The 22,596-nt window shown below is 42.4% G+C and overlaps 1 protein-coding gene across 3 annotated transcripts in view; it reads right to left on the reverse strand.

The window, feature by feature from the left end:
• The window catches only part of LOC139370928 (transforming acidic coiled-coil-containing protein 1-like), a 38,752-nt gene extending 16,900 nt beyond the window's left edge, over positions 1 to 21,852 (reverse strand). The window contains exon 1 of one of the 3 annotated variants that reach the window (XM_071110820.1): positions 21,672 to 21,852. Coding sequence is in view for 2 of the 3 variants with exons in the window: in XM_071110818.1 (XP_070966919.1) it covers positions 3,229 to 3,404 (176 nt within the window). In the remaining variant the exon portion in view is untranslated. Of the gene's footprint in view, positions 1 to 3,228; positions 4,063 to 12,119; positions 12,430 to 21,671 lie in introns of those variants that run through there. The other 2 variants (XM_071110819.1, XM_071110818.1) reach the window with 2 other exon arrangements.
• Positions 21,853 to 22,596: the final 744 nt, after the last annotated feature.

Here is a 22,596-nt window from a genome sequence, read left to right on the forward strand (position 1 = left end):
TCTAGTATGTGTACTAGTGCAGATGTGCTAGTATGTGTACTAGTGTAGATGTTCTAGTATGCGTACTAGTGTATATGTTCTAGTATGTGTACTAGTGCAGATGTTCTAGTATGTGTACTACTGTAGATGTTCTAGTATGTGTACTAGTGCAGATGTTCTAGTATGTGTACTAGTGTAGATGTTCTAGTATGTGTACTAGTGCAGATGTTCTAGTATGTGTACTAGTGTAGATGTTCTAGTATGTGTTCTAGTATGTCTACTAGTGCAGATGTTCTAGTATGTCTACTAGTGCAGATGTTCTAGTATGTGTACTAGTGCAGATGTTCTTGTATGTGTACTAGTGTAGATGTTCTAGTATGTGTACTAGTGCAGATGTGCTAGTATGTGTACTAGTGTAGATGTTCTAGTATGCATACTAGTGTATATGTTCTAGTATGTCTACTAGTGCAGATGTTCTAGTATGTGTACTACTGTAGATGTTCTAGTATGTGTACTAGTGCAGATGTTCTTGTATGTGTACTAGTGTAGATGTTCTAGTATGTGTACTAGTGCAGATGTGCTAGTATGTGTACTAGTGCAGATGTGCTAGTATGTGTACTAGTGCAGATGTGCTAGTATGCGTACTAGTGTAGATATTCTAGTATGCATACTAGTGTATATGTTCTAGTATGTGTACTACTGTAGATGTTCTAGTATGTGTACTAGTGCAGATGTTCTTGTATGTGTACTAGTGTAGATGTTCTAGTATGTGTACTAGTGCAGATGTGCTAGTATGTGTACTAGTGTAGATGTTCTAGTATGTGTACTAGTGCAGATGTTCTAGTATGTGTACTAGTGCAGATGTTCTAGTATGTGTAGATGTTCTAGTATGTGTACTAGTGTAGATGTTCTAGTATGTGTACTAGTGCAGATGTTCTAGTATGTGTACTAGTGCAGATGTTCTAGTATGTGTACTAGTGCAGATGTTCTAGTATGTGTACTAGTGTAGTATGTCTACTAGTGTAGATGTTCTAGTATGTGTACTAGTATGTTCTACTAGTGCAGATGTTCTAGTATGTCTACTAGTGCAGATGTTCTAGTATGTCTACTAGTGCAGATGTTCTTGTATGTGTACTAGTGCAGATGTTCTTGTATGTGTACTAGTGTAGATGTTCTAGTATGCGCACTAGTGTAGATGTTCTAGTATGCGTACTAGTGCAGATGTGCTAGTATGCGTACTAGTGCAGATGTGCTAGTATGCGTACTAGTGTAGATGTTCTAGTATGCGTACTAGTGTAGATGTTCTAGTATGCGTACTAGTGTATATGTTCTAGTATGTGTACTAGTGCAGATGTTCTAGTATGTGTACTAGTGCAGATGTTCTAGTATGTGTACTAGTGCAGATGTTCTAGTATGCATACTAGTGCAGATGTTCTAGTATGCATACTAGTGCAGATGTTCTAGTATGTGTACTAGTGCAGATGTTCTAGTATGTGTACTAGTGCAGATGTTCTAGTATGTGTAGATGTTCTAGTATGTGTAGATGTTCTAGTATGTGTAGATGTTCTAGTATGTGTAGATGTTCTAGTATGTGTAGATGTTCTAGTATGTGTACTAGTGCAGATGTTCTAGTATGTGTACTATTGTAGATGTTCTAGTATGTGTACTAGTGCAGATGTGCTAGTATGTGTACTAGTGTAGATGTTCTAGTATGCGTACTAGTGTATATGTTCTAGTATGTGTACTAGTGCAGATGTTCTAGTATGTGTACTAGTGTAGATGTTCTAGTATGTGTACTAGTGCAGATGTTCTAGTATGTGTACTAGTGCAGATGTTCTAGTATGTGTTCTAGTATGTGTACTAGTGTAGATGTTCTAGTATGTGTACTAGTGCAGATGTTCTAGTATGTGTACTAGTGTAGATGTTCTAGTATGTGTACTAGTGCAGATGTTCTAGTATGTGTACTAGTGCAGATGTTCTAGTATGTGTTCTAGTATGTGTACTAGTGTAGATGTTCTAGTATGTGTACTAGTGCAGATGTTCTAGTATGTGTACTAGTGTAGATGTTCTAGTATGTGTACTAGTGCAGATGTTCTAGTATGTGTACTAGTGCAGATGTTCTAGTATGTGTACTCATTCAATGCAATGTGTTTGCATACCTGTCATGTGCAAAACCAGTTGGCTACAACTGATAAACAACCCACAGTAGTATCTGTGAGATCCAATGTTGTGCTATAGGTATAGCAATTAAACACTGCTATAAAAACATATATATTGCACGATCATCTCTCTCCATCGGTATCACAAAGTCGTGAGTGATAACACAATCATCAAAGGCAGGATAGTGTTTTGCCCCAACAAGGAACAGGAGACAGAGGGCACATTGTGTGCTATACATCACTTGTTGTACCTGTCTGCGGTGCTGGGGAATAACAAAGTACCTGAGGCATTGTGAAATACTTCCAACAAACGTCACACACGCACACATTAACTCTCTCTCTCTCTCTCTCTCTCTCTCTCTCTCTGCTCATTCCCCCTTTATGCTTTGATCACACCGACAGCGTCATTGCATTTTGGTACGCCAGAAGTACATTTATTTCCAATGAAACGCTGTCTTCCTTGCAGCATCGTGTTGCAGAGGCAGTTGCAGTGTGTTCGTTGTGGTGCATACGTTGGATTTATCGAACGTATGTGTCAAACTGTATGCGTAGGCGTCATTACAGAAATGTAGCAGAAGGTGAATGTTGAACTTTTGTTGCACACATATCCAGATGATGCTGCGTACCATTTTGCGCCAGGGCACTGTCGGTGTGATTGAAACGTTAGAACAGCACCGACTCACAAACCCCACAGGTGGAAAGGCAAAGCAGGTGCCACTCTCCCTCTCCTTCCCCCATATGACACCCCCTCCTCCCTCCTTCCCCCATATGACACCCCCTCTCCCCCTCCTTCCCCCATATGACACCCCCTCTCCCCCTCCTTCCCCTTTATGACACCCCCTCTCCCCCTCCTTCCCCCATATGACACCCCCTCTCCCCCTCCTTCCCCCATATGACACCCCCTCTCCCCCTCCTTCCCCCTCCTTCCCCAATATGACACCCCCTTCCCCCATATGACACCCCCTTCCCCCTTATGACACTCCCTCACCCCATCCTTCCCCCATATGACGCCCCCTCTCCCCCTCCAGCTGCATTGTGGGTCTCACTTGGAATGCTTCAATGCTCCAATGTAGCCAACAAACACACTCGCCTGCACCCTTGAGATCCATCTTCCTCCTCTTCCTCTCGCTTCCCTCCAAGGGGCAGCTGTCCATCCTCCTCCTTCACCCCCTGGCCCTCCTCCTCTTCACTGTCCTCTCCCTCCCCTGCTCCCCGGACTGCCGTCCACGTCCACTTGGCCCAAGACACGGGCGACAGCCAAGACATCCTCCTTGGCACTGTTTTCGGCTTCCTCCCTTGGTTTGAATAGCGTAGACACTATCTTCTTGTGTTGTGTCTAGATAGACAAAATCCGTTCTGTAGTGTCTGAATAGACCCTATCTGTTTGAGTTGTCTTCAATGGTTAACCAGTTGTTTCTATCTTCTTCTCTCCCTCTTAAAGATGGCAAAATAAACCACCAGTTGTTCTTCACATCTTAGTAGTAGCTCCTCCTGGCTGTTCTCTTCTTCATGTTAGTCAGTTTCCCCTGAAGGCGTTCCTTCCACTCGGCTGTTGATGTTCTGTTTGGCAACCTTTTCTCAGAGGCTTCCAGTGCTCTCGTCTTCTCTTGCTCCGTCTCACCCTCTCTCTTACTGTCTGTCACGCTCCCTCTCTCTCTGCCTCTGTGGCAGTCAGAATACCACAGCAATGATCAGCTGGCTTCCAGAGTGCTGCCTAGCTCGCACTCTCACTCTCCCCCATGCTGTCTACATCAGGGCCAGTCCACTGTGAAAGAACATGGGGGGAGAAAGGAAGCTTGCGTCTTCAAAAGATTGCTGTGCTCCCTGGGCCAGTGAGTGTGGCGGCCCCTGTGGTGACAGAGTGGTAGCTCCCAGTCAGGCAGCTGTTCCACTCATGCAAAAAGCAGAAGAGGGAAAACGAACTGGGGCTGAGGAGAGTCTGGTGTTGCAGAGTGGTGGAGTCGGTGGAGCTTCACGTTTTACAGCGCAGAGGGTTTTGGAATGTAGTCTCCCAAGCTCCCTGTCCTCAGGCTGTTTAACCGTTAACCGTTTCCCTCCTCCTCCGACCCGACAAGGCGGCAACAGCCAGCCATGCATGACTGGACCAGACCGGGGGAAACCTGTTCTTTCTCATAGCCCCCAGTTCCTCTCTGGTTCACGGACTCAATGGCCCCTTGCCACTCTCTGGCTCATTGTCCCAATAGTCATCGATTCTCTTATTTTCCTCATTTCCTTAGGATGCTATTTTCCTTTCCTAATTTCCCTAGGAAATGTTCCTGTCCTTCATGAACGCTGACATGAAAAGGTCTTCATTGGCAAAATAAATCGGTCGAATTCTGACCCTATCTTTTCTTAGCCTAGCGGTAATGAGCGTTGGGCCAGTAACCAAAATGTCGCTGGTTCGAATCCACGAGCCGGCAATGTGCAAAAATGTGCCGTTCTGCCCTTGAGCAAGGTAGTGAACAACAACTGTTCCCTAGGAGCCGATGACGTGGACGTCGATTAAGGCAGCCCCCCCGCATCTCTCTGATTCAGAGGGGTTGGGTTAAATGAGGAAGACACATTTCAGTTGAATGCATTTAGTTGTGCAACTGACTAGGTATCCTCTTTCCCTTCCCTTCCCTCAAGCCGATCAATTGTCACCAAGAAAAGGAGACGAAGCCATTTTAAATGATTGGGACACAACCTCACTGATACCACTGATGGCTGCTTGAAATAATAGAAGAGCCTGGGGATGCTAGCTGTTTGTTACCCTCCAGTGATTTATGCTCAAGCTGACATCAATCATTATGCTTCAGTTAAAGAACCACGAGAGCGCAGCCTGTCCATTGTAGAAGAGAAAAACTTGTTTACCCAGAATTCTTTCCACCATGGAGAGGGTGAAGGCTCTCTCTAGTTGAGGTTTTTGCCGTCTGGTTTGAAGATGTGCTTGAGAAAGGGAGTTCCAACTTCTAACTCAGAATAAAACAATTGATAATATATATCATTCTATTGTGTTTTCCTACATTGGAGAGTTATTAGTGATTCTATCAATGTTGTATTTCTGATAAGTTTTCCAGGTATTTTCCATTGTGTTAAAAGACTAATAAGCCTTAGCAAACTCTCAAAAGTGTTTGTCTGAAATACCCGTCTTGACAACCTGCTGTCTCCTACTGACTACTACTGCAGTGAGGAAATGAGGTGAGGGGGGGGGGGGTGTAAGAACAGTTCAACCCAAAAAAGCAGGACAAGGTCAAAGTGATCCAGAGAGTTGTGACACATGGTGACCCAAGTTCGTACAGCATTCAGATACATTTACCGCTCACGGTCACCAGAGATCCACATTATCGTCAAATCTACACCAGTCAATGAGATTCAGTCAAAAATGCCCAGCCTGTCCAAAGTGTTGAACTAAATTTAGCGATAAAGCATACACATATTAGCATACCTCTAATCATACTATTCCATCAATAACGTTCATCAGCATCAAAGCAAAAAATAATTGAGGTTACCCACATACACGTCACACATGGCCACTTCACTGCTTTATTACGAAACATCAAAAAACGGATCGTTTGATTGAAATGCTAAGGCTGTGCTTGTTCATTCTAGTATAAAGACGACAGCCATACACATCAATGAAAATGGTGAGGCGATGGTCTGGCGATGGTCTGCGTTCCAAACAGGATGCCCCGTTCCAAACAGGATGCTACCCAGTCTTGTAAGGTATGCTGCTGTTACCTGCTTGTCCACTACTGCTGCTCAGGAGGATCTGAGACTGACGTTCTGTTATATAACCCGACGAGAGCTACATAGACATGCTTCCTATTTCAAACACACACCGAAAGTTATGAAGCTGAGGAAAACAGAAACCACATGCCACTGAAATGAGCAGTTACGAAATCATGTCTCATTTTAAACGAACAATATCTGTTGAGGCTTAAGGAAGCTCTCGTAAAGCTTTCATAAAGCCTGTAGAATAACTAAGGGGTGCTAGGACTGCTGACAGTGGCAATTAGATTAGAGATTAGAAAACTTTTGTTGTCCATTTTAAGTTTACACTAAATGGAAAACTGTATTTGGTGTTCTGGCTCACATTAAAAGGAATTGAAGTAGTAATCTGAAGATTGCTGCTGGTGTCTGTTCCCAGCTACCATCTACTGTTGTGCCCTTGAGCAAAGCACTTCATCCCATTGTTGGGAAAGACAGATGATACACTTGGAGACAAAGTACTAGTCTAATATTTTCAAGAAACCTGTTTAAAAAAACACGACTTTCCTCAACTTTTTGGGGGATTTCTAAACTATTCAAAGAAGGGAGTGTAGTGTGTGTGTGTGTGTGAGTGTGTTTGTTGTGTATCTAATTGGCTGATGGGTGTTTCCAGTGGAGCAGACCAGACCCTAGCTATTAAAGCTCCAGACAGGTTCCACCCAGCCTGCAGCCACTGGCCTGGCTTCATCTGTTAGATCCCTTTGTTGCTGTTGGGGAGACAGGGGAATACAGTTGGACCTTTCTATATGTGAGGAATTTCAACAAGCCAGTTTCAATGGGGGAGTGGCCTGACTACCGTCTGACTCCAGATGTATGGGTGAAAGGGATCCTCTCTGAGACAACAGTGAGCCAAATACAGACAGACAGACAAACAGACACAGACAGACAGACAGACAGACAGTGTAAAGAAGACAGCAAAGGAATATAACACATCCCCTAACACGTTCTCACTGTCTCACCAAGGCACGTCCTCACTGACCTCAGCAACATCTCACTTGTTTCTGCTTTTCTCATCACAGATGTCACCAACAAAAACCCATCTATGTTGAGTCTTGATGTCAGTCTTACTGAACATCCAATAACAACAACAACCTGGTATAGCAGGCCTTGCACAACAGCCCAGCCTGCTAACATCGTGTCTCTAGTCAGCCCAGATGGGAGGAACATTAACAAGCGTTCAGAAGTATTAGTCCTCTTTGGCTGCATACCCTCATGTGCTACTTCCTTTGTCCTCTTTTACCAAACAGGTCGGAACTAAGATTGAGATGTATACACCTCCCTAACTAACGGACATCTGCAACACAGATAACACTCGTTCGTTAACACATACACACAGGCATGTTTGGGAGACGCCCAACTCTCTCTTTCTCTGATCTTGCCACCCACTCAAACAGGTTCACCCACTCTTTCATTTACACACACAAACCGTGCTTGCATTCGTAGTGGGGTTTTGTATTAGGCAGCCCCTCTGTCTGCCCTCACTGGTGCTATTTCTGTCTCCAGGCAGAGGGAAGGTCTGTTATGTAAGGCAGGGCCCTTATTTCCTACTTCTCCACTGCAGTCACAGTCATGTCCTCCCCTTTACTAAGTCTTTTTTTCTCTCCAAACTTCTCATGATGGGAACTTTGTAGCTGCTTGGTGTGATTCACGGTATTCATAAGGGGATGTGACCTCTCTCTGTCTCTGAGAGAGAGAGAGAGAGAGAGAGAGAGAGGGAGAGAGAGAGAGGATAATAATACGTAACACATTTTATATGTATTTTATTAGTTTATACCAGCACCTGCCGGCTGTTGTAAGCCCCTATTTGCATAGGCATATGGGGAAGTGACTCTATTTTGAGCGCAGTGATAATGATCATTATTCTTTTCTCCCACAGCACATGCTGCACCTGTCCAAAACCTGGCAGGGAAAATCACCACCCACTGCACAACACAGGCCTCAGAACACAACATCTTATAACAGTTATCTCAGGTGTCTGTAACAAAACATTTGCCTACTTGTTTTCTTTTCTTCATATATTGTTAGAGAGTTGTAAAAGATGGGTGAAATGTAGGTCGTTTTTCTAGTCTACACAGTTTGAGGAAGTGGAGGAGACCACATCCGCCTACAGACATGACTATGTGTGTGTTGACATCTAAACTGCTATCCAATCATGACTTGAGGCAGACCAACCACCTTTCCTGTTTACGCCTCCGTCTGTTCTATCAGCCATGTGTCTACCTAGTATGTAAGGTTACATTCTGTTACATTCTGTCCCAGATCTGTTTCTGCCGTCTTGCCAACTCAAAATCAAATCAAATTTGATTTGCCACGCGCACCGAATACAGCTGTTTGTACCATGTTGTGTTGCTACCATGCTGTGTTGTCATGTGTTGCTGCCTTGCTCTGTTGTTGTGTGTTTTGTCCTATATTTACAATGTTATTTAAAATATATATATATTATTTAATCCCAGCCAAAAGCAGGACTTTTGCCTTTTGGTAGGCCGCCATTGTAAATAAGAATTTGTTCTTAACTGACTTGCCTAGTTAAATAAAGGTTAAATAAAATTAAAAACTGGTGTAGACTTTACCGTGAAATGCTGCTAGGGTCATTGTCACACCAGCACAAACTGATCTGGGACCAGCCATGCTATGGGCCCTGGTGGTCAAAAGTAGTGAACTACAGGTATATAGGAAATGGGGTGCCATTTTGGATGAAACCTAAATACGATAAGCCTTGTACAGTCTCCCCATGGAAAATCACCTTCATGTGATGAGAGAGCCATCTGGTGGCAGAAACTGTTCCGATTCTGCTCCAGTGGCCTCTACCCCAATTCTGTGGCTGACCTGAATTGCATTTCTGTTTACCTCTTTAATAATACACAGCTATATGAAATCATATCTATGATACTGTATGTGAATGTGGTAAATCATACAACAGTCTCAAATAAGGTTGTGTTTGGTGTCACGCTGTCGTACTTCACTAGTCTTGTGATGGATTCACTCAGCTATTTGGAACAAAATTGAGAACGGAGGTGGTTATCAAGTGTTGCACTTGAGAAATACATTTGCTAAATCACCACAGTGAGTCCTATAAGAATCAGGCCGTGGGTGTGCTAGTATGGATATTGGAACATAGCCAAGGTCTTGAGCACCTGTATGCAGTGTGACTGGTGTTATCCCAGCCAGACCTACCCAATCCAGGACACTGTATGTGGCAAATGCTGAGAGGACAAAGTCCTATCTGATGTGACAGCACACACAGATACTTCCTGTCTGATGTGACCCATGTTTGCAATGCTTTTATAGTGGGAGCCTTTGCATTTTTTTTTTACCTGAGTAAACACCAGGGAATCAAATGATAGGCATATCCTGTTTTAGAAGGATAGTTCAGCTCACCCAGGATAACATCTGACTTGTTGTGTAAATTGGGTGAACTATCCATGTAGTAAAGCCTTTTAGATGATACAGCAATAAGTCACCACGGCTTGAGTTTAGTAAAGTATTAGTGGCTATCTTTATGTATTGGTGATGGGTCAAAAAAATCGATACAGTTACATATCGCAAGATTATTTTTGGCAGATATTATATCAATATTTGACTCGATTTGTAAAACAATATTATACTCTACATTTTATTATTTTTGTTGCTACTGTAGTTAGCGTTAGCTAGCGCTAGTCGGCTGTACCTGATGCTGTACCCGATGCTTTCAGCACTTTTATTTCCCAGACTGACCTAAACTCGTTGTCTCATGCTCTCTCTTGTCTCTCTAAAGCAGACATATAGCGAGCAATCTGTTTGGAACATCAAGTTGCAATAGAATCGCAGTATCGAATCGCAATACGATATAGAATCGTGAGGATCGTGAGAATGGCAATACATACCACATCTGCACCTAAGCATAGTGATAATATCGTATCGTGAGGTCTCTGGCAGTTCCCAGCCCTGCAACAGTATTTATAACATTGACCGTAGAAAGTGGAAGAACCTGACACACAGCAGGAACATAAGGTCCCCTGTGGCAGAAGATTCAGAAGGAAAGGTCCACCTTTTCTCAATGTTCCCCCCGCTTCAGAGCCTGGATTAGATCAGCTACCGGGTTTACAGGACTGTCTATAGTAGAACTTCTGTTGATACACAAATTACTTATTTTAATCAAGAGTGATCGACTCTAAACTTCCAACTGCCACATTGATCACATGCAATTAGCTGAGCACCTTATGGATTCAGCACTGTGATCGGATATGGATCTATCTAAACTAGTCAATCAGTAACAGCTTACCACAATATTGATCTATGGTAGCCCACTGAACTAAAGCCTCGGGAGCCAACACAACTCTTTGGGTCTCAGGCAAGGTTTATTGATAAAACGAGCAAGGTTCCCAAACACCTCCATTACACAAACAGTAATGCAGCATGTATTTATCTTCTAGTGTGAGGTACAGTTTACTGTATTGGTAACAGCATGAGGGTCAAACACCTCCATTACACAAACAGTAATGCAGCATGTATTTATCTTCTAGTGTGAGGTACAGTTTACTGTATTGGTAACAGCATGAGGGTCAAACACCTCCATTACACAAACAGTAATGCAGCATGTATTTATCTTCTAGTGTGAGGTACAGTTTACTGTATTGGTAACAGCATGAGGGTCAAACACCTCCATTACACAAACAGTAATGCAGCATGTATTTATCTTCTAGTGTGAGGTACAGTTTACTGTATTGGCAACAGCATGAGGGTCAAACACCTCCATTACACAAACAGTAATGCAGCATGTATTTATCTTCTAGTGTGAGGTACAGTTTACTGTATTGGTAACAGCATGAGGGTCAAATGCATCCATTACGTTCGCTGTCTCATCTACTATTGAGACGGCATAGCCATAGAAATAGAATTACAGTACATTGACATTGACACTATTCTATTAATTATATTTCTGTGGGTATAACCTGCAGGGGGCAGAGTAGTCCCCTTTAAGAGAGACAACTCCTTAAGGGGGGGGGGGGGACGGACGGACGGACTAGAGGAAACCCGGGAGCTACTTCACACAGTGAGATCAATCAGTCGTACAGCCAAATGTTCCTTTCGTCAACAAAACATGACGAGACAACTGAGGGTCTCTGTTTCAATCAACAACCGTAAAATGACAAATCTCAGTTCTTGGAGATGAGTACATGCACACACACACACACACACACACACACACACACACACACAAACAAACAAACAAACAAACAAACAAACAAACACAAACAGGCAAGGATTTACTAGAGGGTACAGTAGACATACATGCTCGACACTGTACATTTCCAGGCTGTTTGAAGCCTTATCATTGAGTGAGTGAGGTTGTGTGAATATTTGCATGTGTGTGCAAGAGCTTGTCTGAACAGACCATTCGTTCACACTAGTATTAAACACATGGAGGTGACAACTCACTGCATACACTGACTGTTTGCTTATAGTTTATGCTTATAATACACAGTATAACTATTATAATACACAGTGTAACTCTTATAATACACAGTATAACTTGTATAATAAACAGTATAACTCGTATAATACACAGCATAACTCCTATAATACACAGCATAACTCCTATATTACACAGCATAACTCCTATATTACACAGCATAACTCCTATATTACACATCATAACTCCTATATTACACAGCATAACAAGCAACTGATCTCCATCCATTTCCCACAGCTACCTTGTCATATATGTATCAATCGATTTGAATAATAAGACACATAACTAGCAAAGACTGTATCGCTACGTTACACTATCAATCCGTAAAATATAGCATAGTGATGATATTGTTATACTGTAATAGTTTAAATGTAGACATTGATTAGCTAAAGTCTCCCCGACACTTTGTCTTGAACAAAGAATATACTATGGTTTAAGCTACTTCCTTTCTGGTCAACAAACACTGTGACAGGTCACAAATGCATCATAGCCCATTCATAGCTTCTTCCCTCGTCAGGCCACAACAAAGTTGACAAACCAGAACATCCAAGTACACCGTCAATTCCGCCTACAAGACGACACAACCTCTGACAAACAATAGCTCCTGAAACATTCAGCATGAATATCATTGACCCAATAGCTAATCTAAAATAGTCCACTCCACAACTGAGTGAGGCCATTTTGACACGCCTCTGTAGAAGTACTGTTATTAGACAGTTGTCAAACTTCCATTGCTGTTACTGTAAGTACAGGTATTAGAGAACAGTTACTTCACTCACATGTTACTTGTCTTCCTCTTGGTTGAGTTTGCTGCCCCTCCAGTCTTCTTCTGTTGGGACTGAGAGCCCCCCATGTTGACAGCAGCTTTCTTTACCCCTCTAAGGGAACTGGGTCTTTACCTGTCTGTCTGTAAGTCTATACAAGTGCGTGCTCCTTTTAAGTGTGCACGTGTGTGTGTGTGGGTGTGGGTCATCCCAGGTCAAGTTAGCCAGCGTACTGTCCCATCCGTGTTTCTCTCACTACTGCTGCAGTGAATGACGCTGCAATGTCCATCTGAAACATCTGATATCCTGCCAGGCTCTCTCTTCTGGCCCAAGCCTCCTCCCTCCCACAGACTTATTGCTCCCTCATTCCCTCCCTTTACTTCTTTCTTTTTCTCCCTGTCCCCTCCTCCTTCACCTCACGCACACACACACGCGCACACGTGCAAACACCAGGGAACAGACTGTGGTAAACATTCGACTGGGAGTTATTGCACACTATACTAAATCCAGGTGGGGACAATCAAGGAAGGAGGCTGGAAGGTACAGTACGTAAACAAGGTCAAGTTTCTTCGTCATAAAGTGATGTCATGTGGGTATAACCCAGGTTGCGTCCTAAATGGCGCCCCATTCCCTATACTATAGTGTACTACTACTACTATAGTGTCCTGTCCATATGGCTCTGTTCAAGATTAGAACACCATATTAAGGAATAGGGGTTCCATTTGGGCCCCAGATAGCAGGCACACAACAACTCATTAGAGCAAACAGGACTCTGCTTGACGTGACGACATGGTGTTACTTACTTCTGGTTCAACCTGTTGAGCAAGGATGGATGGTTCCATGTTTTGACTCAAATCTAAATGTCAACAGCAGTCCTGTCATTCAAAGCATTACTGTTAGGGAGTGAACGGAATTTATTACATGGAGAAAATCGGACTTCTCTGAAATGAAAATGGATGACCCTACCTTGAGAAAAACATACAAATATATATGACCTAAACCCTCCCTGAACGCTTGCTACAATCGACCCATCCCCTATACACAAAATAATCATTAGAAACCAAGTGGATAGCAGAGAATATGTATACTGTTTACCCTCACTTCCTGGACAGACCAGAGCCTTAGATATGCAGTTTTAGAAACTGTTCTCCGTCCTGTAAGCATTACATGGCAACGCAGACATTTTAATAGCACACAGGGCTGCAGGCCAGAAGGTTGTGGGTTCGTAGACCACCTTGGACAAGAGCAGGGGTGGAAAGATCTCCTTTATATTAAAAGCATTGCATGAATCTATCATTGTATTTGCAGGTCAATCTGGGAAAAAAGCCTTTTATAAACATTTCATGCAATTCTACATTATTGTACATATTAGCAGATTTTTTTTTAAATAACCCACAAATTACCAAAATTACAGGTTAAGAATGGACAGAGAGGCCTATCTTATTTCTCCAATGCTAAATCAGTGTGTATGGTTTGCAAATGAAATTGTCCCTGTTTGGAAATAATTAAATCTGAGACGTCATTATGAATCTGAGCATGGTACTTTCAAGAGTTAGGCCTACCTTTTCACTCCAGACAGAGTAGGCCTACCTTTCCACTCCAGACAGAGTAGGCCTACATTTCCACTCCAGACAGTAGGCCTACTTTTCCACACCAGACAGAGTAGGCCTACCTTTCCACCCCAGACAGAGTAGGCCTAACTTTCCACTCCAGACAGAGTAGGCCTACATTTCCACTCCAGACAGTAGGCCTACTTTTCCACACCAGACAGAGTAGGCCTACCTTTCCACCCCAGACAGAGTAGGCCTACCTTTCCACTCCAGACAGTAGGCCTACCTTTCCACCCCAGACAGAGTAGGCCTACCTTTCCACTCCAGACAGTAGGCCTACCTTTCCACCCCAGACAGAGTAGGCCTACCTTTTCCACTCCAGACAGTATACCTACCTTTCCACTCCAGACAGTAGGCCTACCTTTCCACCCCAGACAGTAGGCCTACCTTTCCACTCCAGACAGAGAAGGCCTACCTGTCCACTCCAGACAGAGTAGGCCTACCTGTCCACTCCAGACAGAGTAGGCCTACCTTTCCACTCCAGACAGAGTAGGCCTACCTTTCCACTCCAGACAGAGTAGGCCTACATTTCCACTCCAGACAGAGTAGGCCTACCTTTCCACTCCAGACAGAGTAGGCCTACCTTTCCACTCCAGACAGAGTAGGCCTACCTTTCCACTCCAGACAGTAGGCCTACCTTTCCACCCCAGACAGAGTAGGCCTACCTTTCCACCCCAGACAGAGTAGGCCTACCTTTCCACTCCAGACAGTAGGCCTACCTTTCCACTCCAGACAGTAAACCTACCTTTCCACCTCAGACAGAGTAGGCCTACCAATGCAGAAAAAACTTTAACTGCTGGCTACTCTTCTTCCGTGGCTTAACCCAACGAGAGGTCACAAGTGTTTCACTGAAAGCTGTCTGTGTTTAAACATCTTCTACTGTGCAGAAAGTGAATAGCTTAATCAATTGATAGTGACAGAATTAGATTACCTCCCAAGCCAAGTCATGTTTTTGTCTCCTTGGCTATATAGAAGGTTGTAGCTCAGCCTCTGAATGAAAAGAAAGGAAACAACGATATCCCCATATGCATCGGAGTGACATCTTATGTGGGTATTTTACAGCTTGTTTCTAGCATAAAGCATTGTGGACCACCTTATAGATCATTTTATATCATCAGATCTGTTTTATTTTCTTCACAATCTTAAGCTAACAAGGGATAGGCCTGTGCTTTTAGCCATTTTCTTAGGCCTAAGCCATACTGGCTCAATTCGAGTCTTGATGTTAACTTAACAGCCCTTCACTGACATGGAGCTAGGCTATTTCAAGACTACGTGGTGGATGGAGGAATTGACCGACAAATCCATGGATATAGCAGCCTAATGAAGACGATGAACTGAATTATACCTACTTGATTTTGCCTACTTGCAGCACCATGAGCTGTCCATTTCCTATTGATTGTGCCATGGCTACCGCTTCAAGTTTCAGCATCACAATGTAAGTTACTTGAATCTGGCTTATTGCGAGGTCAGTAACTCTGATGAATAGATCATGGGCAAGAAACATGTTGTTTTTAATAAAATCAATTGTAGCAAGCTATCAAAGTTGACCTCTGGTCCTCCTTCTCAACTTCACGCTCCCCTTCACAAACTGAAGAGAAAATAGGCCATAGGCTAGTCTGCGCACAAGGTCTAATCATTTAAAAGAAAATCGAAAGAAACCTTTGACTCTTCTCCTGAACTGCCACTGTAGCCCTACACAGCACAGCTATAGGTTAAGCAGCACACAAAAACGTTTTTGATCAGCAAGAGCAGAGCAGGCCGGGGCTCAGGGTTGGAATATCCAGTGCCGTGTGTAATGCAGCCTACTTTTATTTACACCATCCCAGCAGCTATCTTAGAAATGGAACCTTGCTCTGTGCTTCTCCCAGCATGCACTTTGTAGCCTATAGGCTATGGATCATTTGATTGTGACCACACTAAATAGCCTATAGTCGCCGATATTATAGCCTAATAAGCAACTAATTCTAAAACACTGAGAAATATTGAAATGTCATCAATCACAAATGACATGACCCTCCCCTGGACTAGTTTGTTTTTTTAAATACCCAAACCCTTCCCTTGATTGAAATTGAAAAGGCATGACCCTCCCCCATTTCCCTCCATTTTCCCCCATGTCCATTTCGATCCATCCCTTATCAGGGAGTGATTATCTGACCAAAATGCATTGCATGCAATTCCTGCAATGCAATTGCGAGTTGTGGTGCTTGGAACCCCGTTGGAATAGATGTTTTTCCCATCTATTTCAAATGTTACGGTACTTTTTTGCACAGATATGTGCTCTTTAGCGTGAACAAAAAATACGTGTTAGCATACAGTAAGACAAACGACGCAGCTTGGTGTGACAAGGAGAAGACATATGTAACACAATATGTACTTCCTTTCTTACAGTTATGACCCCACACTGGATCAATGCCATGAATAAAACCAATACCTTATATCTGTTTGTCAAAGAACCATGGGAAAACTTTAAGGCAACTTTGTTTCAGGATTCAAGCTCACACAAGCCAGCAAAAACAGGTTCCGCTGCTCACACTGACTAAATCTTTTAGTTGCTTTTAATTTACCACAGCATAATGCTTCATTTCAGATTAACAGTCTATCTGGCAGGGTTGGGCAGTCAAATCCTGTTGAACACAATCAGTTTAGAAAGTGAATGAATTCTATTCATTCATGAAGAGCCCTCGTGGGAACAATGGGTAGTGTTAATTCAATCAATTCATGAATTCATCAGTAGTTTCAAGTGTCAGAAAATACAAAACACAGGGATTGAGATGAAGGGTTGCCCTATTGCCTGAAGCGAGTGACCTGAGTGGTCACGCAAGTTGAGACTGCTCCGTGTTTGCCCCATTGGGTCTGTGATTTTTTGTTTACTGATAACAACCAAAATGAAGTAGTCTGGTCGTCTTCCAGCTACTTTGTATTTTCGTGCAAACGATCATAATCATCGGGCAACCCAAAAATGACCTTTCAGACCTTAATGTCAATCCCTGAAAACATTAGCACGATTTCCTTAATCACTGTAACAACATTGCCACAATGCTGCTCCGGTGACCTGTACATAATAACAAAGGTCAAAGTGAGGTCACTGTCACATTGTAGTCATAAATACCAGACACCTCTCTATCACACACACACACACACACACACACACACACACACACACCTAGCCATCTCTACTGTACGGATTGCATACTAGAGATGCATAGCTAGCCATTAAAGGTAAAAACTCTCTGCTACAGACATACCTAACCATGTTTCCTATAGACACTACCTATCAGAGATACAGTAAGAAGAAGAACGCATCTTCATTGACCAATAATAGCATCATGGTAGGAGGACTATTTGTCTGTGCAGTTTGTCCCAATACCGATGACAAAGATAGCCTTTTACCACATGGCATGGCATTGCCACCTCGCCACCTTGCTTTCACAGAACAATTAGAATTATTTTCAAAGAGGCTCAATGATCTTCACAGATCATTTTCACGTTCAGTTACATGTTTAAGAACATCAAATCAAACACTGCTTGAAATGAATTTGCTTCAACTTTTTATCCATCCATCCTTTTGAGAACCGATTTTAGTGAATCGTTATTTTACTGTAATCAGTTCGGGACTGTATGTTATTACAGACAGCGGCATTAAACAGGTTGACAAGAAATGTCAGCAAAGACTAGGTATGAACAGCCTGACATCTAGTGGTAAACTAAGAGAAATGGCATTGTTTTGGGGTCTATATACAGTTTATGGACACAGTCTATTTTACAATCGTTTTATTTAGTTTGTTTTTAACTCTTGTCTTTCCTCTACCCCTCCCATATATTTATGATGTCCATCCATTTTGATTTCTGTTTGTCATATCTTTCAAACTGTGCTCTTTCAAAAAAGTTCAGAACCTATGTACTTTTTTACAGACACAGTATGTTTTACATGAGTTATCTTGTTGTTATTAGCCCCAACCTTCAGCTCGGTTCAAACATTGTTGGTAGTTGTTACAGGCATGACATGATATCCCAAGGTTTGTCATCAAGATCTTCAACATCATAATTGCAGAACTTTTTTACATTTTATAGTGTACTTGCTTTTAGGGATGTTGACTCCCCTACTCATACAGTCGGCCTAATTGCCACGATGGAACTAATAATGACCACTAGTGTGGGTCTAATGTGACATCATGTTAAAGGTATCCAAATCCATTCCGTACGTGTTTAAAGGTGTTATGATGGGGAGGTTACTAGGCAACCTCACACACAGACCAGACACATCTGGTGTAGGCCTACAGTACATCCTGGCCAGGGGCAGTGACAGTGCAGTCTTACTCAGCATTTCCATTGCGAGGCAGGGGACCATGAGCAATGCGTGGATGTGAAACAGCACAGTGTTGATTCAACGTCTCCCTAGAACTTCCTACTCAACAAATGAGAACTCACCCACATCAGCGCAGCCAAACTGCTAGGGGAAACACTTAAAAACAACACGCTCCTGAAGTCCCTTCCACAACCACAAGTCTATAAATGGCAGGGTCATGGTAGTCTGGGAATCTCTCCCTGTAACTCCCTTCCTTTTCTAACACTGCCTGCTCACATATTACAATGATTATTTTATAATACTGATCCCATAATCCATTGTTTTCCCCTAGTTGTACTCAACAGGTTAGGCCTCATGAGCTCAATATAAATGGATTACATTAAATGGGATTCCTTCACCTCCCAAGATAACTTCTACATTCCAGTTCTCCAAAATGGGAACATTTGTGGGAATTTCTTTTGATTCCCAGAAACCGCAGCTTGCTTCCATTCCACATGTGAAAGAGCGGACTTGGGCTGTACCTAAAACTATTATGTGCCGTCAAATCCTTACTTCCTCAATCCATGTTTCCTCAATTCCTCTCAAAGCCCATTGGAGGAGAGGATCCCCCCTCTGACCTCCTTCAATGAGCTTTGATAGGAATTCAGAAAGAAAATGACGGAGGAAGAAAAGCTTTGGCATTTTGTAACATTTTCAGACACAGCCATATGTTGGCTGCTCCTGCCCATTTAACCCCCACTTCCTGTTCAGCTGAGCCTCAGCCTCTGCCTGGGGTGTGTCTGAGAGTGACCTCATCTTCCTTCCAGCTCTGAGGGCCTCAGAAATGCCAAAAACACTACAGCACATGATGCAATGTGAATGCAAGTTCGAGGCAACCAGTAAGCCAAAATGTATTGTTTCTATGAGTTCTTCACTTGTATTCATTCAGTCATGTAACTGAAAGAAAACACATGGAAGGAAATGAACGTTCCAGCACGCTGGTTGTCAGTTTTTGTACCCTCCGTCTGAGCTGTGCTCTTTCTGGGATATATGCTGTTTTTGTGTGCGGTGAAAGAGGATTGTGTGTGTGTGTCAGTGTGTGTGAGTGTGTGTGAGCGTGTGTAAGCCATGAGTAGCACCCTGTTCACTTCAGACAGACTTTACATTGCATTATGTATAGTGCTGTGTGTGTACGGTTGAGCCTTGCCTTGTGTTGGCTACTGGAACGTTGGTCATTGGTCAACAAGTGGAAAATCTGTGGAAAGAATTTCCTGTTGACAGACAATATCCACAATAAATTGAATGATTAATCAATCAATGTGAGAATCACATTGTGAGAAAGGCAAATGCACTGTTGTGTGGTGAGTGCGTGCGTGTATGTGTACACGCGAAAGTGAAATCCTTGACCAAAACCCAGGTTTAGAACCCCTCTACATTGTTCAGATAGAGTGACATTGTCACTCTATCCTCCAGCCCTCTTATTAGCTCCCATACTTCAAAGAATCTCAAGCTACCTGCCCTTACATGAAGTCACCTTTCAGTCAGATGGGTTTTTCTTACTAGCAGGGTTGAAACAGTGCAGCCTGGCTGTGTTAGCCTAGAATTCAATCAAACCTGTCCTGCAGAAACCTAAGCCATTGCACTCAAACATGAACTAATGGTGTTAGGTAAATAATGGGCTGCCCCCACACAAAGCTGGTTCAGACTTTTTAATTTCACAGCTTTCCTTTTTCCTCCAAATAAAGGAAATAATTTCAAGTGTGTTTAATTAGAGCAGGGATGAATTATCCCGTGGTTGAATAAGACTTACATAAACACAATACAAACACGTGTTAGAAAAGTCGTAAACAACAGGCTTACGGGCATCAAAAAGTACAAACTAGCAGTGCTCACACATGATCCACGACACCGGCTGTGGTGTCAGCTCAGCTAGTTGTTTCCAGAGTTAAAGAGCTTATAACATTGCCAGACTCTCACACTGTAAGAGTGAAAGAAAGTCATTAAAAGGATAAATGCTTGAATAGTAATCCTCCCTTGCCAGAACCCCCATCTAGACAGTGTGATTACATGTGAATTACATGTGATTCAAGCAGAATGGACAGGCTACAAAAAGAAGGATGATTCAGTGAAAGACATATTTTGCTCTCATTGTGGCTCATTCCTCGGGGACTACAGATAACCTATATATTATAGAAATAACAAGATATTTGCATGTGAAAATGTAATGTGATGCATTTGCTCCATTGATTCCCCCTATGTGGTTGCACTTTACTTGAACCTATGTTATATGGGCTACAAAAAAACTGTTATAATCATGAACAGTCATGACTGGCCAACTTGTGTGATCTTATGCTAACTGACTTTACATGGTCATAATAGCCTACTTTCAATAAAACACGACTATATATCCAACAAGAAACTACAGGGCCTGTGTGAGTCCATGTATGATTCATAGGAAACTTGAACAGATGAGACTATGGTTTCAAATCATGTTTTAAAAATGAATTGCTCTCATGGAACGTTACTCTATAAGTAGATATTGCGACTAACGTAAACTCACCCCATTCCATACAAATGATGCAACCGCAACATTCAAACGAGGATACAAAGAAAACTAATGGGACTGTAGCGACTGTGTTGACTTCAAAATCGGGGGTGTGAACTACGTTTCTATTCAAGCGTTGATCGACATGGTAATTAATGGCTCTACAGTATTGGAGAAAAGTTGAAAAAAACTGACCCTCTGTTACATTGTGACGTGTCATGTCGTAACGTACAGCACGCATAAAGCAACTATCTCTGTCTTACAATCTCTCTCCACCAGGTGTGGCACTTCTCTCATCCTTTAAAAACAAGAAATGGACAGTGACGGGGGTAAGGGGGGAATACCTAGTCATTTTTCGCGTCATCGCTGCAAGCGATCATCATTCTACAAGCTGCTGTTTACTTCTAAGGTCACTTTAGCATCCTCAAATTCGACACAAACCTTCAAATAGGTATGTAATGACACATTATTAAACTCTTTATAGTGTTTTTACATTTTAGAGGAGATAAGGTGATAAATTGGACAGATCGAGTGAAAAAAAGCAATTTTCCCACACAACATCTCTCCTTCTCACTATCACGCATTAGTTTCGCTTCACCACCCGCCATTTTTAAAAAGACCTGATGGGGCTCATTGCCTGCTTGAATTATGCAGAAACGGGCAGCGTTTAGGTCATGTAATTGATTCTGTTGGAAAGGGGAGAAATTGTGCTTTACACTGCTATTGACATTACATTTGATCTGGAAGTATTACGTTTTTGCGGCGCTAAAATAAGGGCAATTGTACGGACCAAGGCGATGTACGAGTTTACGTTATAGCCTAGTCTTTGGTGTCTGCACATACGCTGTGTGACTTTCAACATAACATGCAAGTATTGTCATGTCGCCCATGATCTTGTGCCAAAGTGAGTTAAATAACTTTTAAGGCTAAATTATACTTCAAAATGTAATATAATTAATATTCCAAATTTGTTATGTGATCTTACATTTTAGTAGATACCATCACGATACATAACACAACGGTATCACTATCGATCTAACAGTATAGCGCTTTACATTTTTACAGGCAAAAACAGTCAACACAGAGCTGGCGATTATAGCCAATAGTCCAAAAGTTAAATGTCCTACCTTTCCAGTGAATTTACCGGATAAATCCGCAACCCAACTTTCAAGAGACGTCAAAGATGGTGTTATGAAGTTATTTTCTTCACTATGAAAACGTTCCTTGCAAAGCACGATGTGATGGGCAGTCCAATGTCCCAACGCGTTCTTCAAAGAGAACTGCCCTGTGGCGTATATTCCACGCGGTGGGTGACGCGGATAAATGGGAAATTAACTTTCTGGCGGCTATGTGCCTGGAATGTGACTTAAAGACACAGTCGGTTAATGTACGACATGAATCTTACAGATAGGAACACAATGCGTGGTCACCTCTCTTTGGAGAGCAAGGCTAAATAGGCAACAGTGTGGCATGGAGTCTACAGTAGCTATTAGATAAGCTGCAGAAAACAGTCAAATCCTTGCAGGATTTATTTCTGTTGTTCATAATTTGCTGAAAGTAAACTGACACACACACACACACACACACACACACGTCCTAAATTGCAACTAGGACATGGTCCAGCAAAAAGTGTGAATAAGCAGAATAGCAGCTTTAATTAAAAGTTGGTCACAGTTTCCATATTTGTAAACAAATTAGAACAAGCCCATGATCCTACAGTACATTTTAAATGCATTCTTATGCAAACAGTGCATTAGGTATCGACCAAAAATAACAGTTTATGTAAATTTGCCATCTCCAGATCAAATCACAATTCAGATTAAAAATCACAATTTATTCAAAGTGCATTTACCAGAAGCCTCAATACACTTGACAGAAAAATAAATACAAATGAAGCCATAAAAATGTGATGCATCCAGAGTCTCCTCTAGTAGATACACAACTCAAAAGATCCATCCTTTACATCAGGGATGGGCAACTCCAGTCCTCCAGGGCCTGATTGGCCTCACACTTTTTCTCCATCCCTAGCAAACACAGCTGACTAATCAAATT

The sequence above is a fragment of the Oncorhynchus clarkii genome, chromosome 17, assembly GCF_045791955.1.
Source record: "Oncorhynchus clarkii lewisi isolate Uvic-CL-2024 chromosome 17, UVic_Ocla_1.0, whole genome shotgun sequence".
Classification (NCBI taxonomy): Eukaryota; Metazoa; Chordata; class Actinopteri; order Salmoniformes; family Salmonidae; genus Oncorhynchus; species Oncorhynchus clarkii.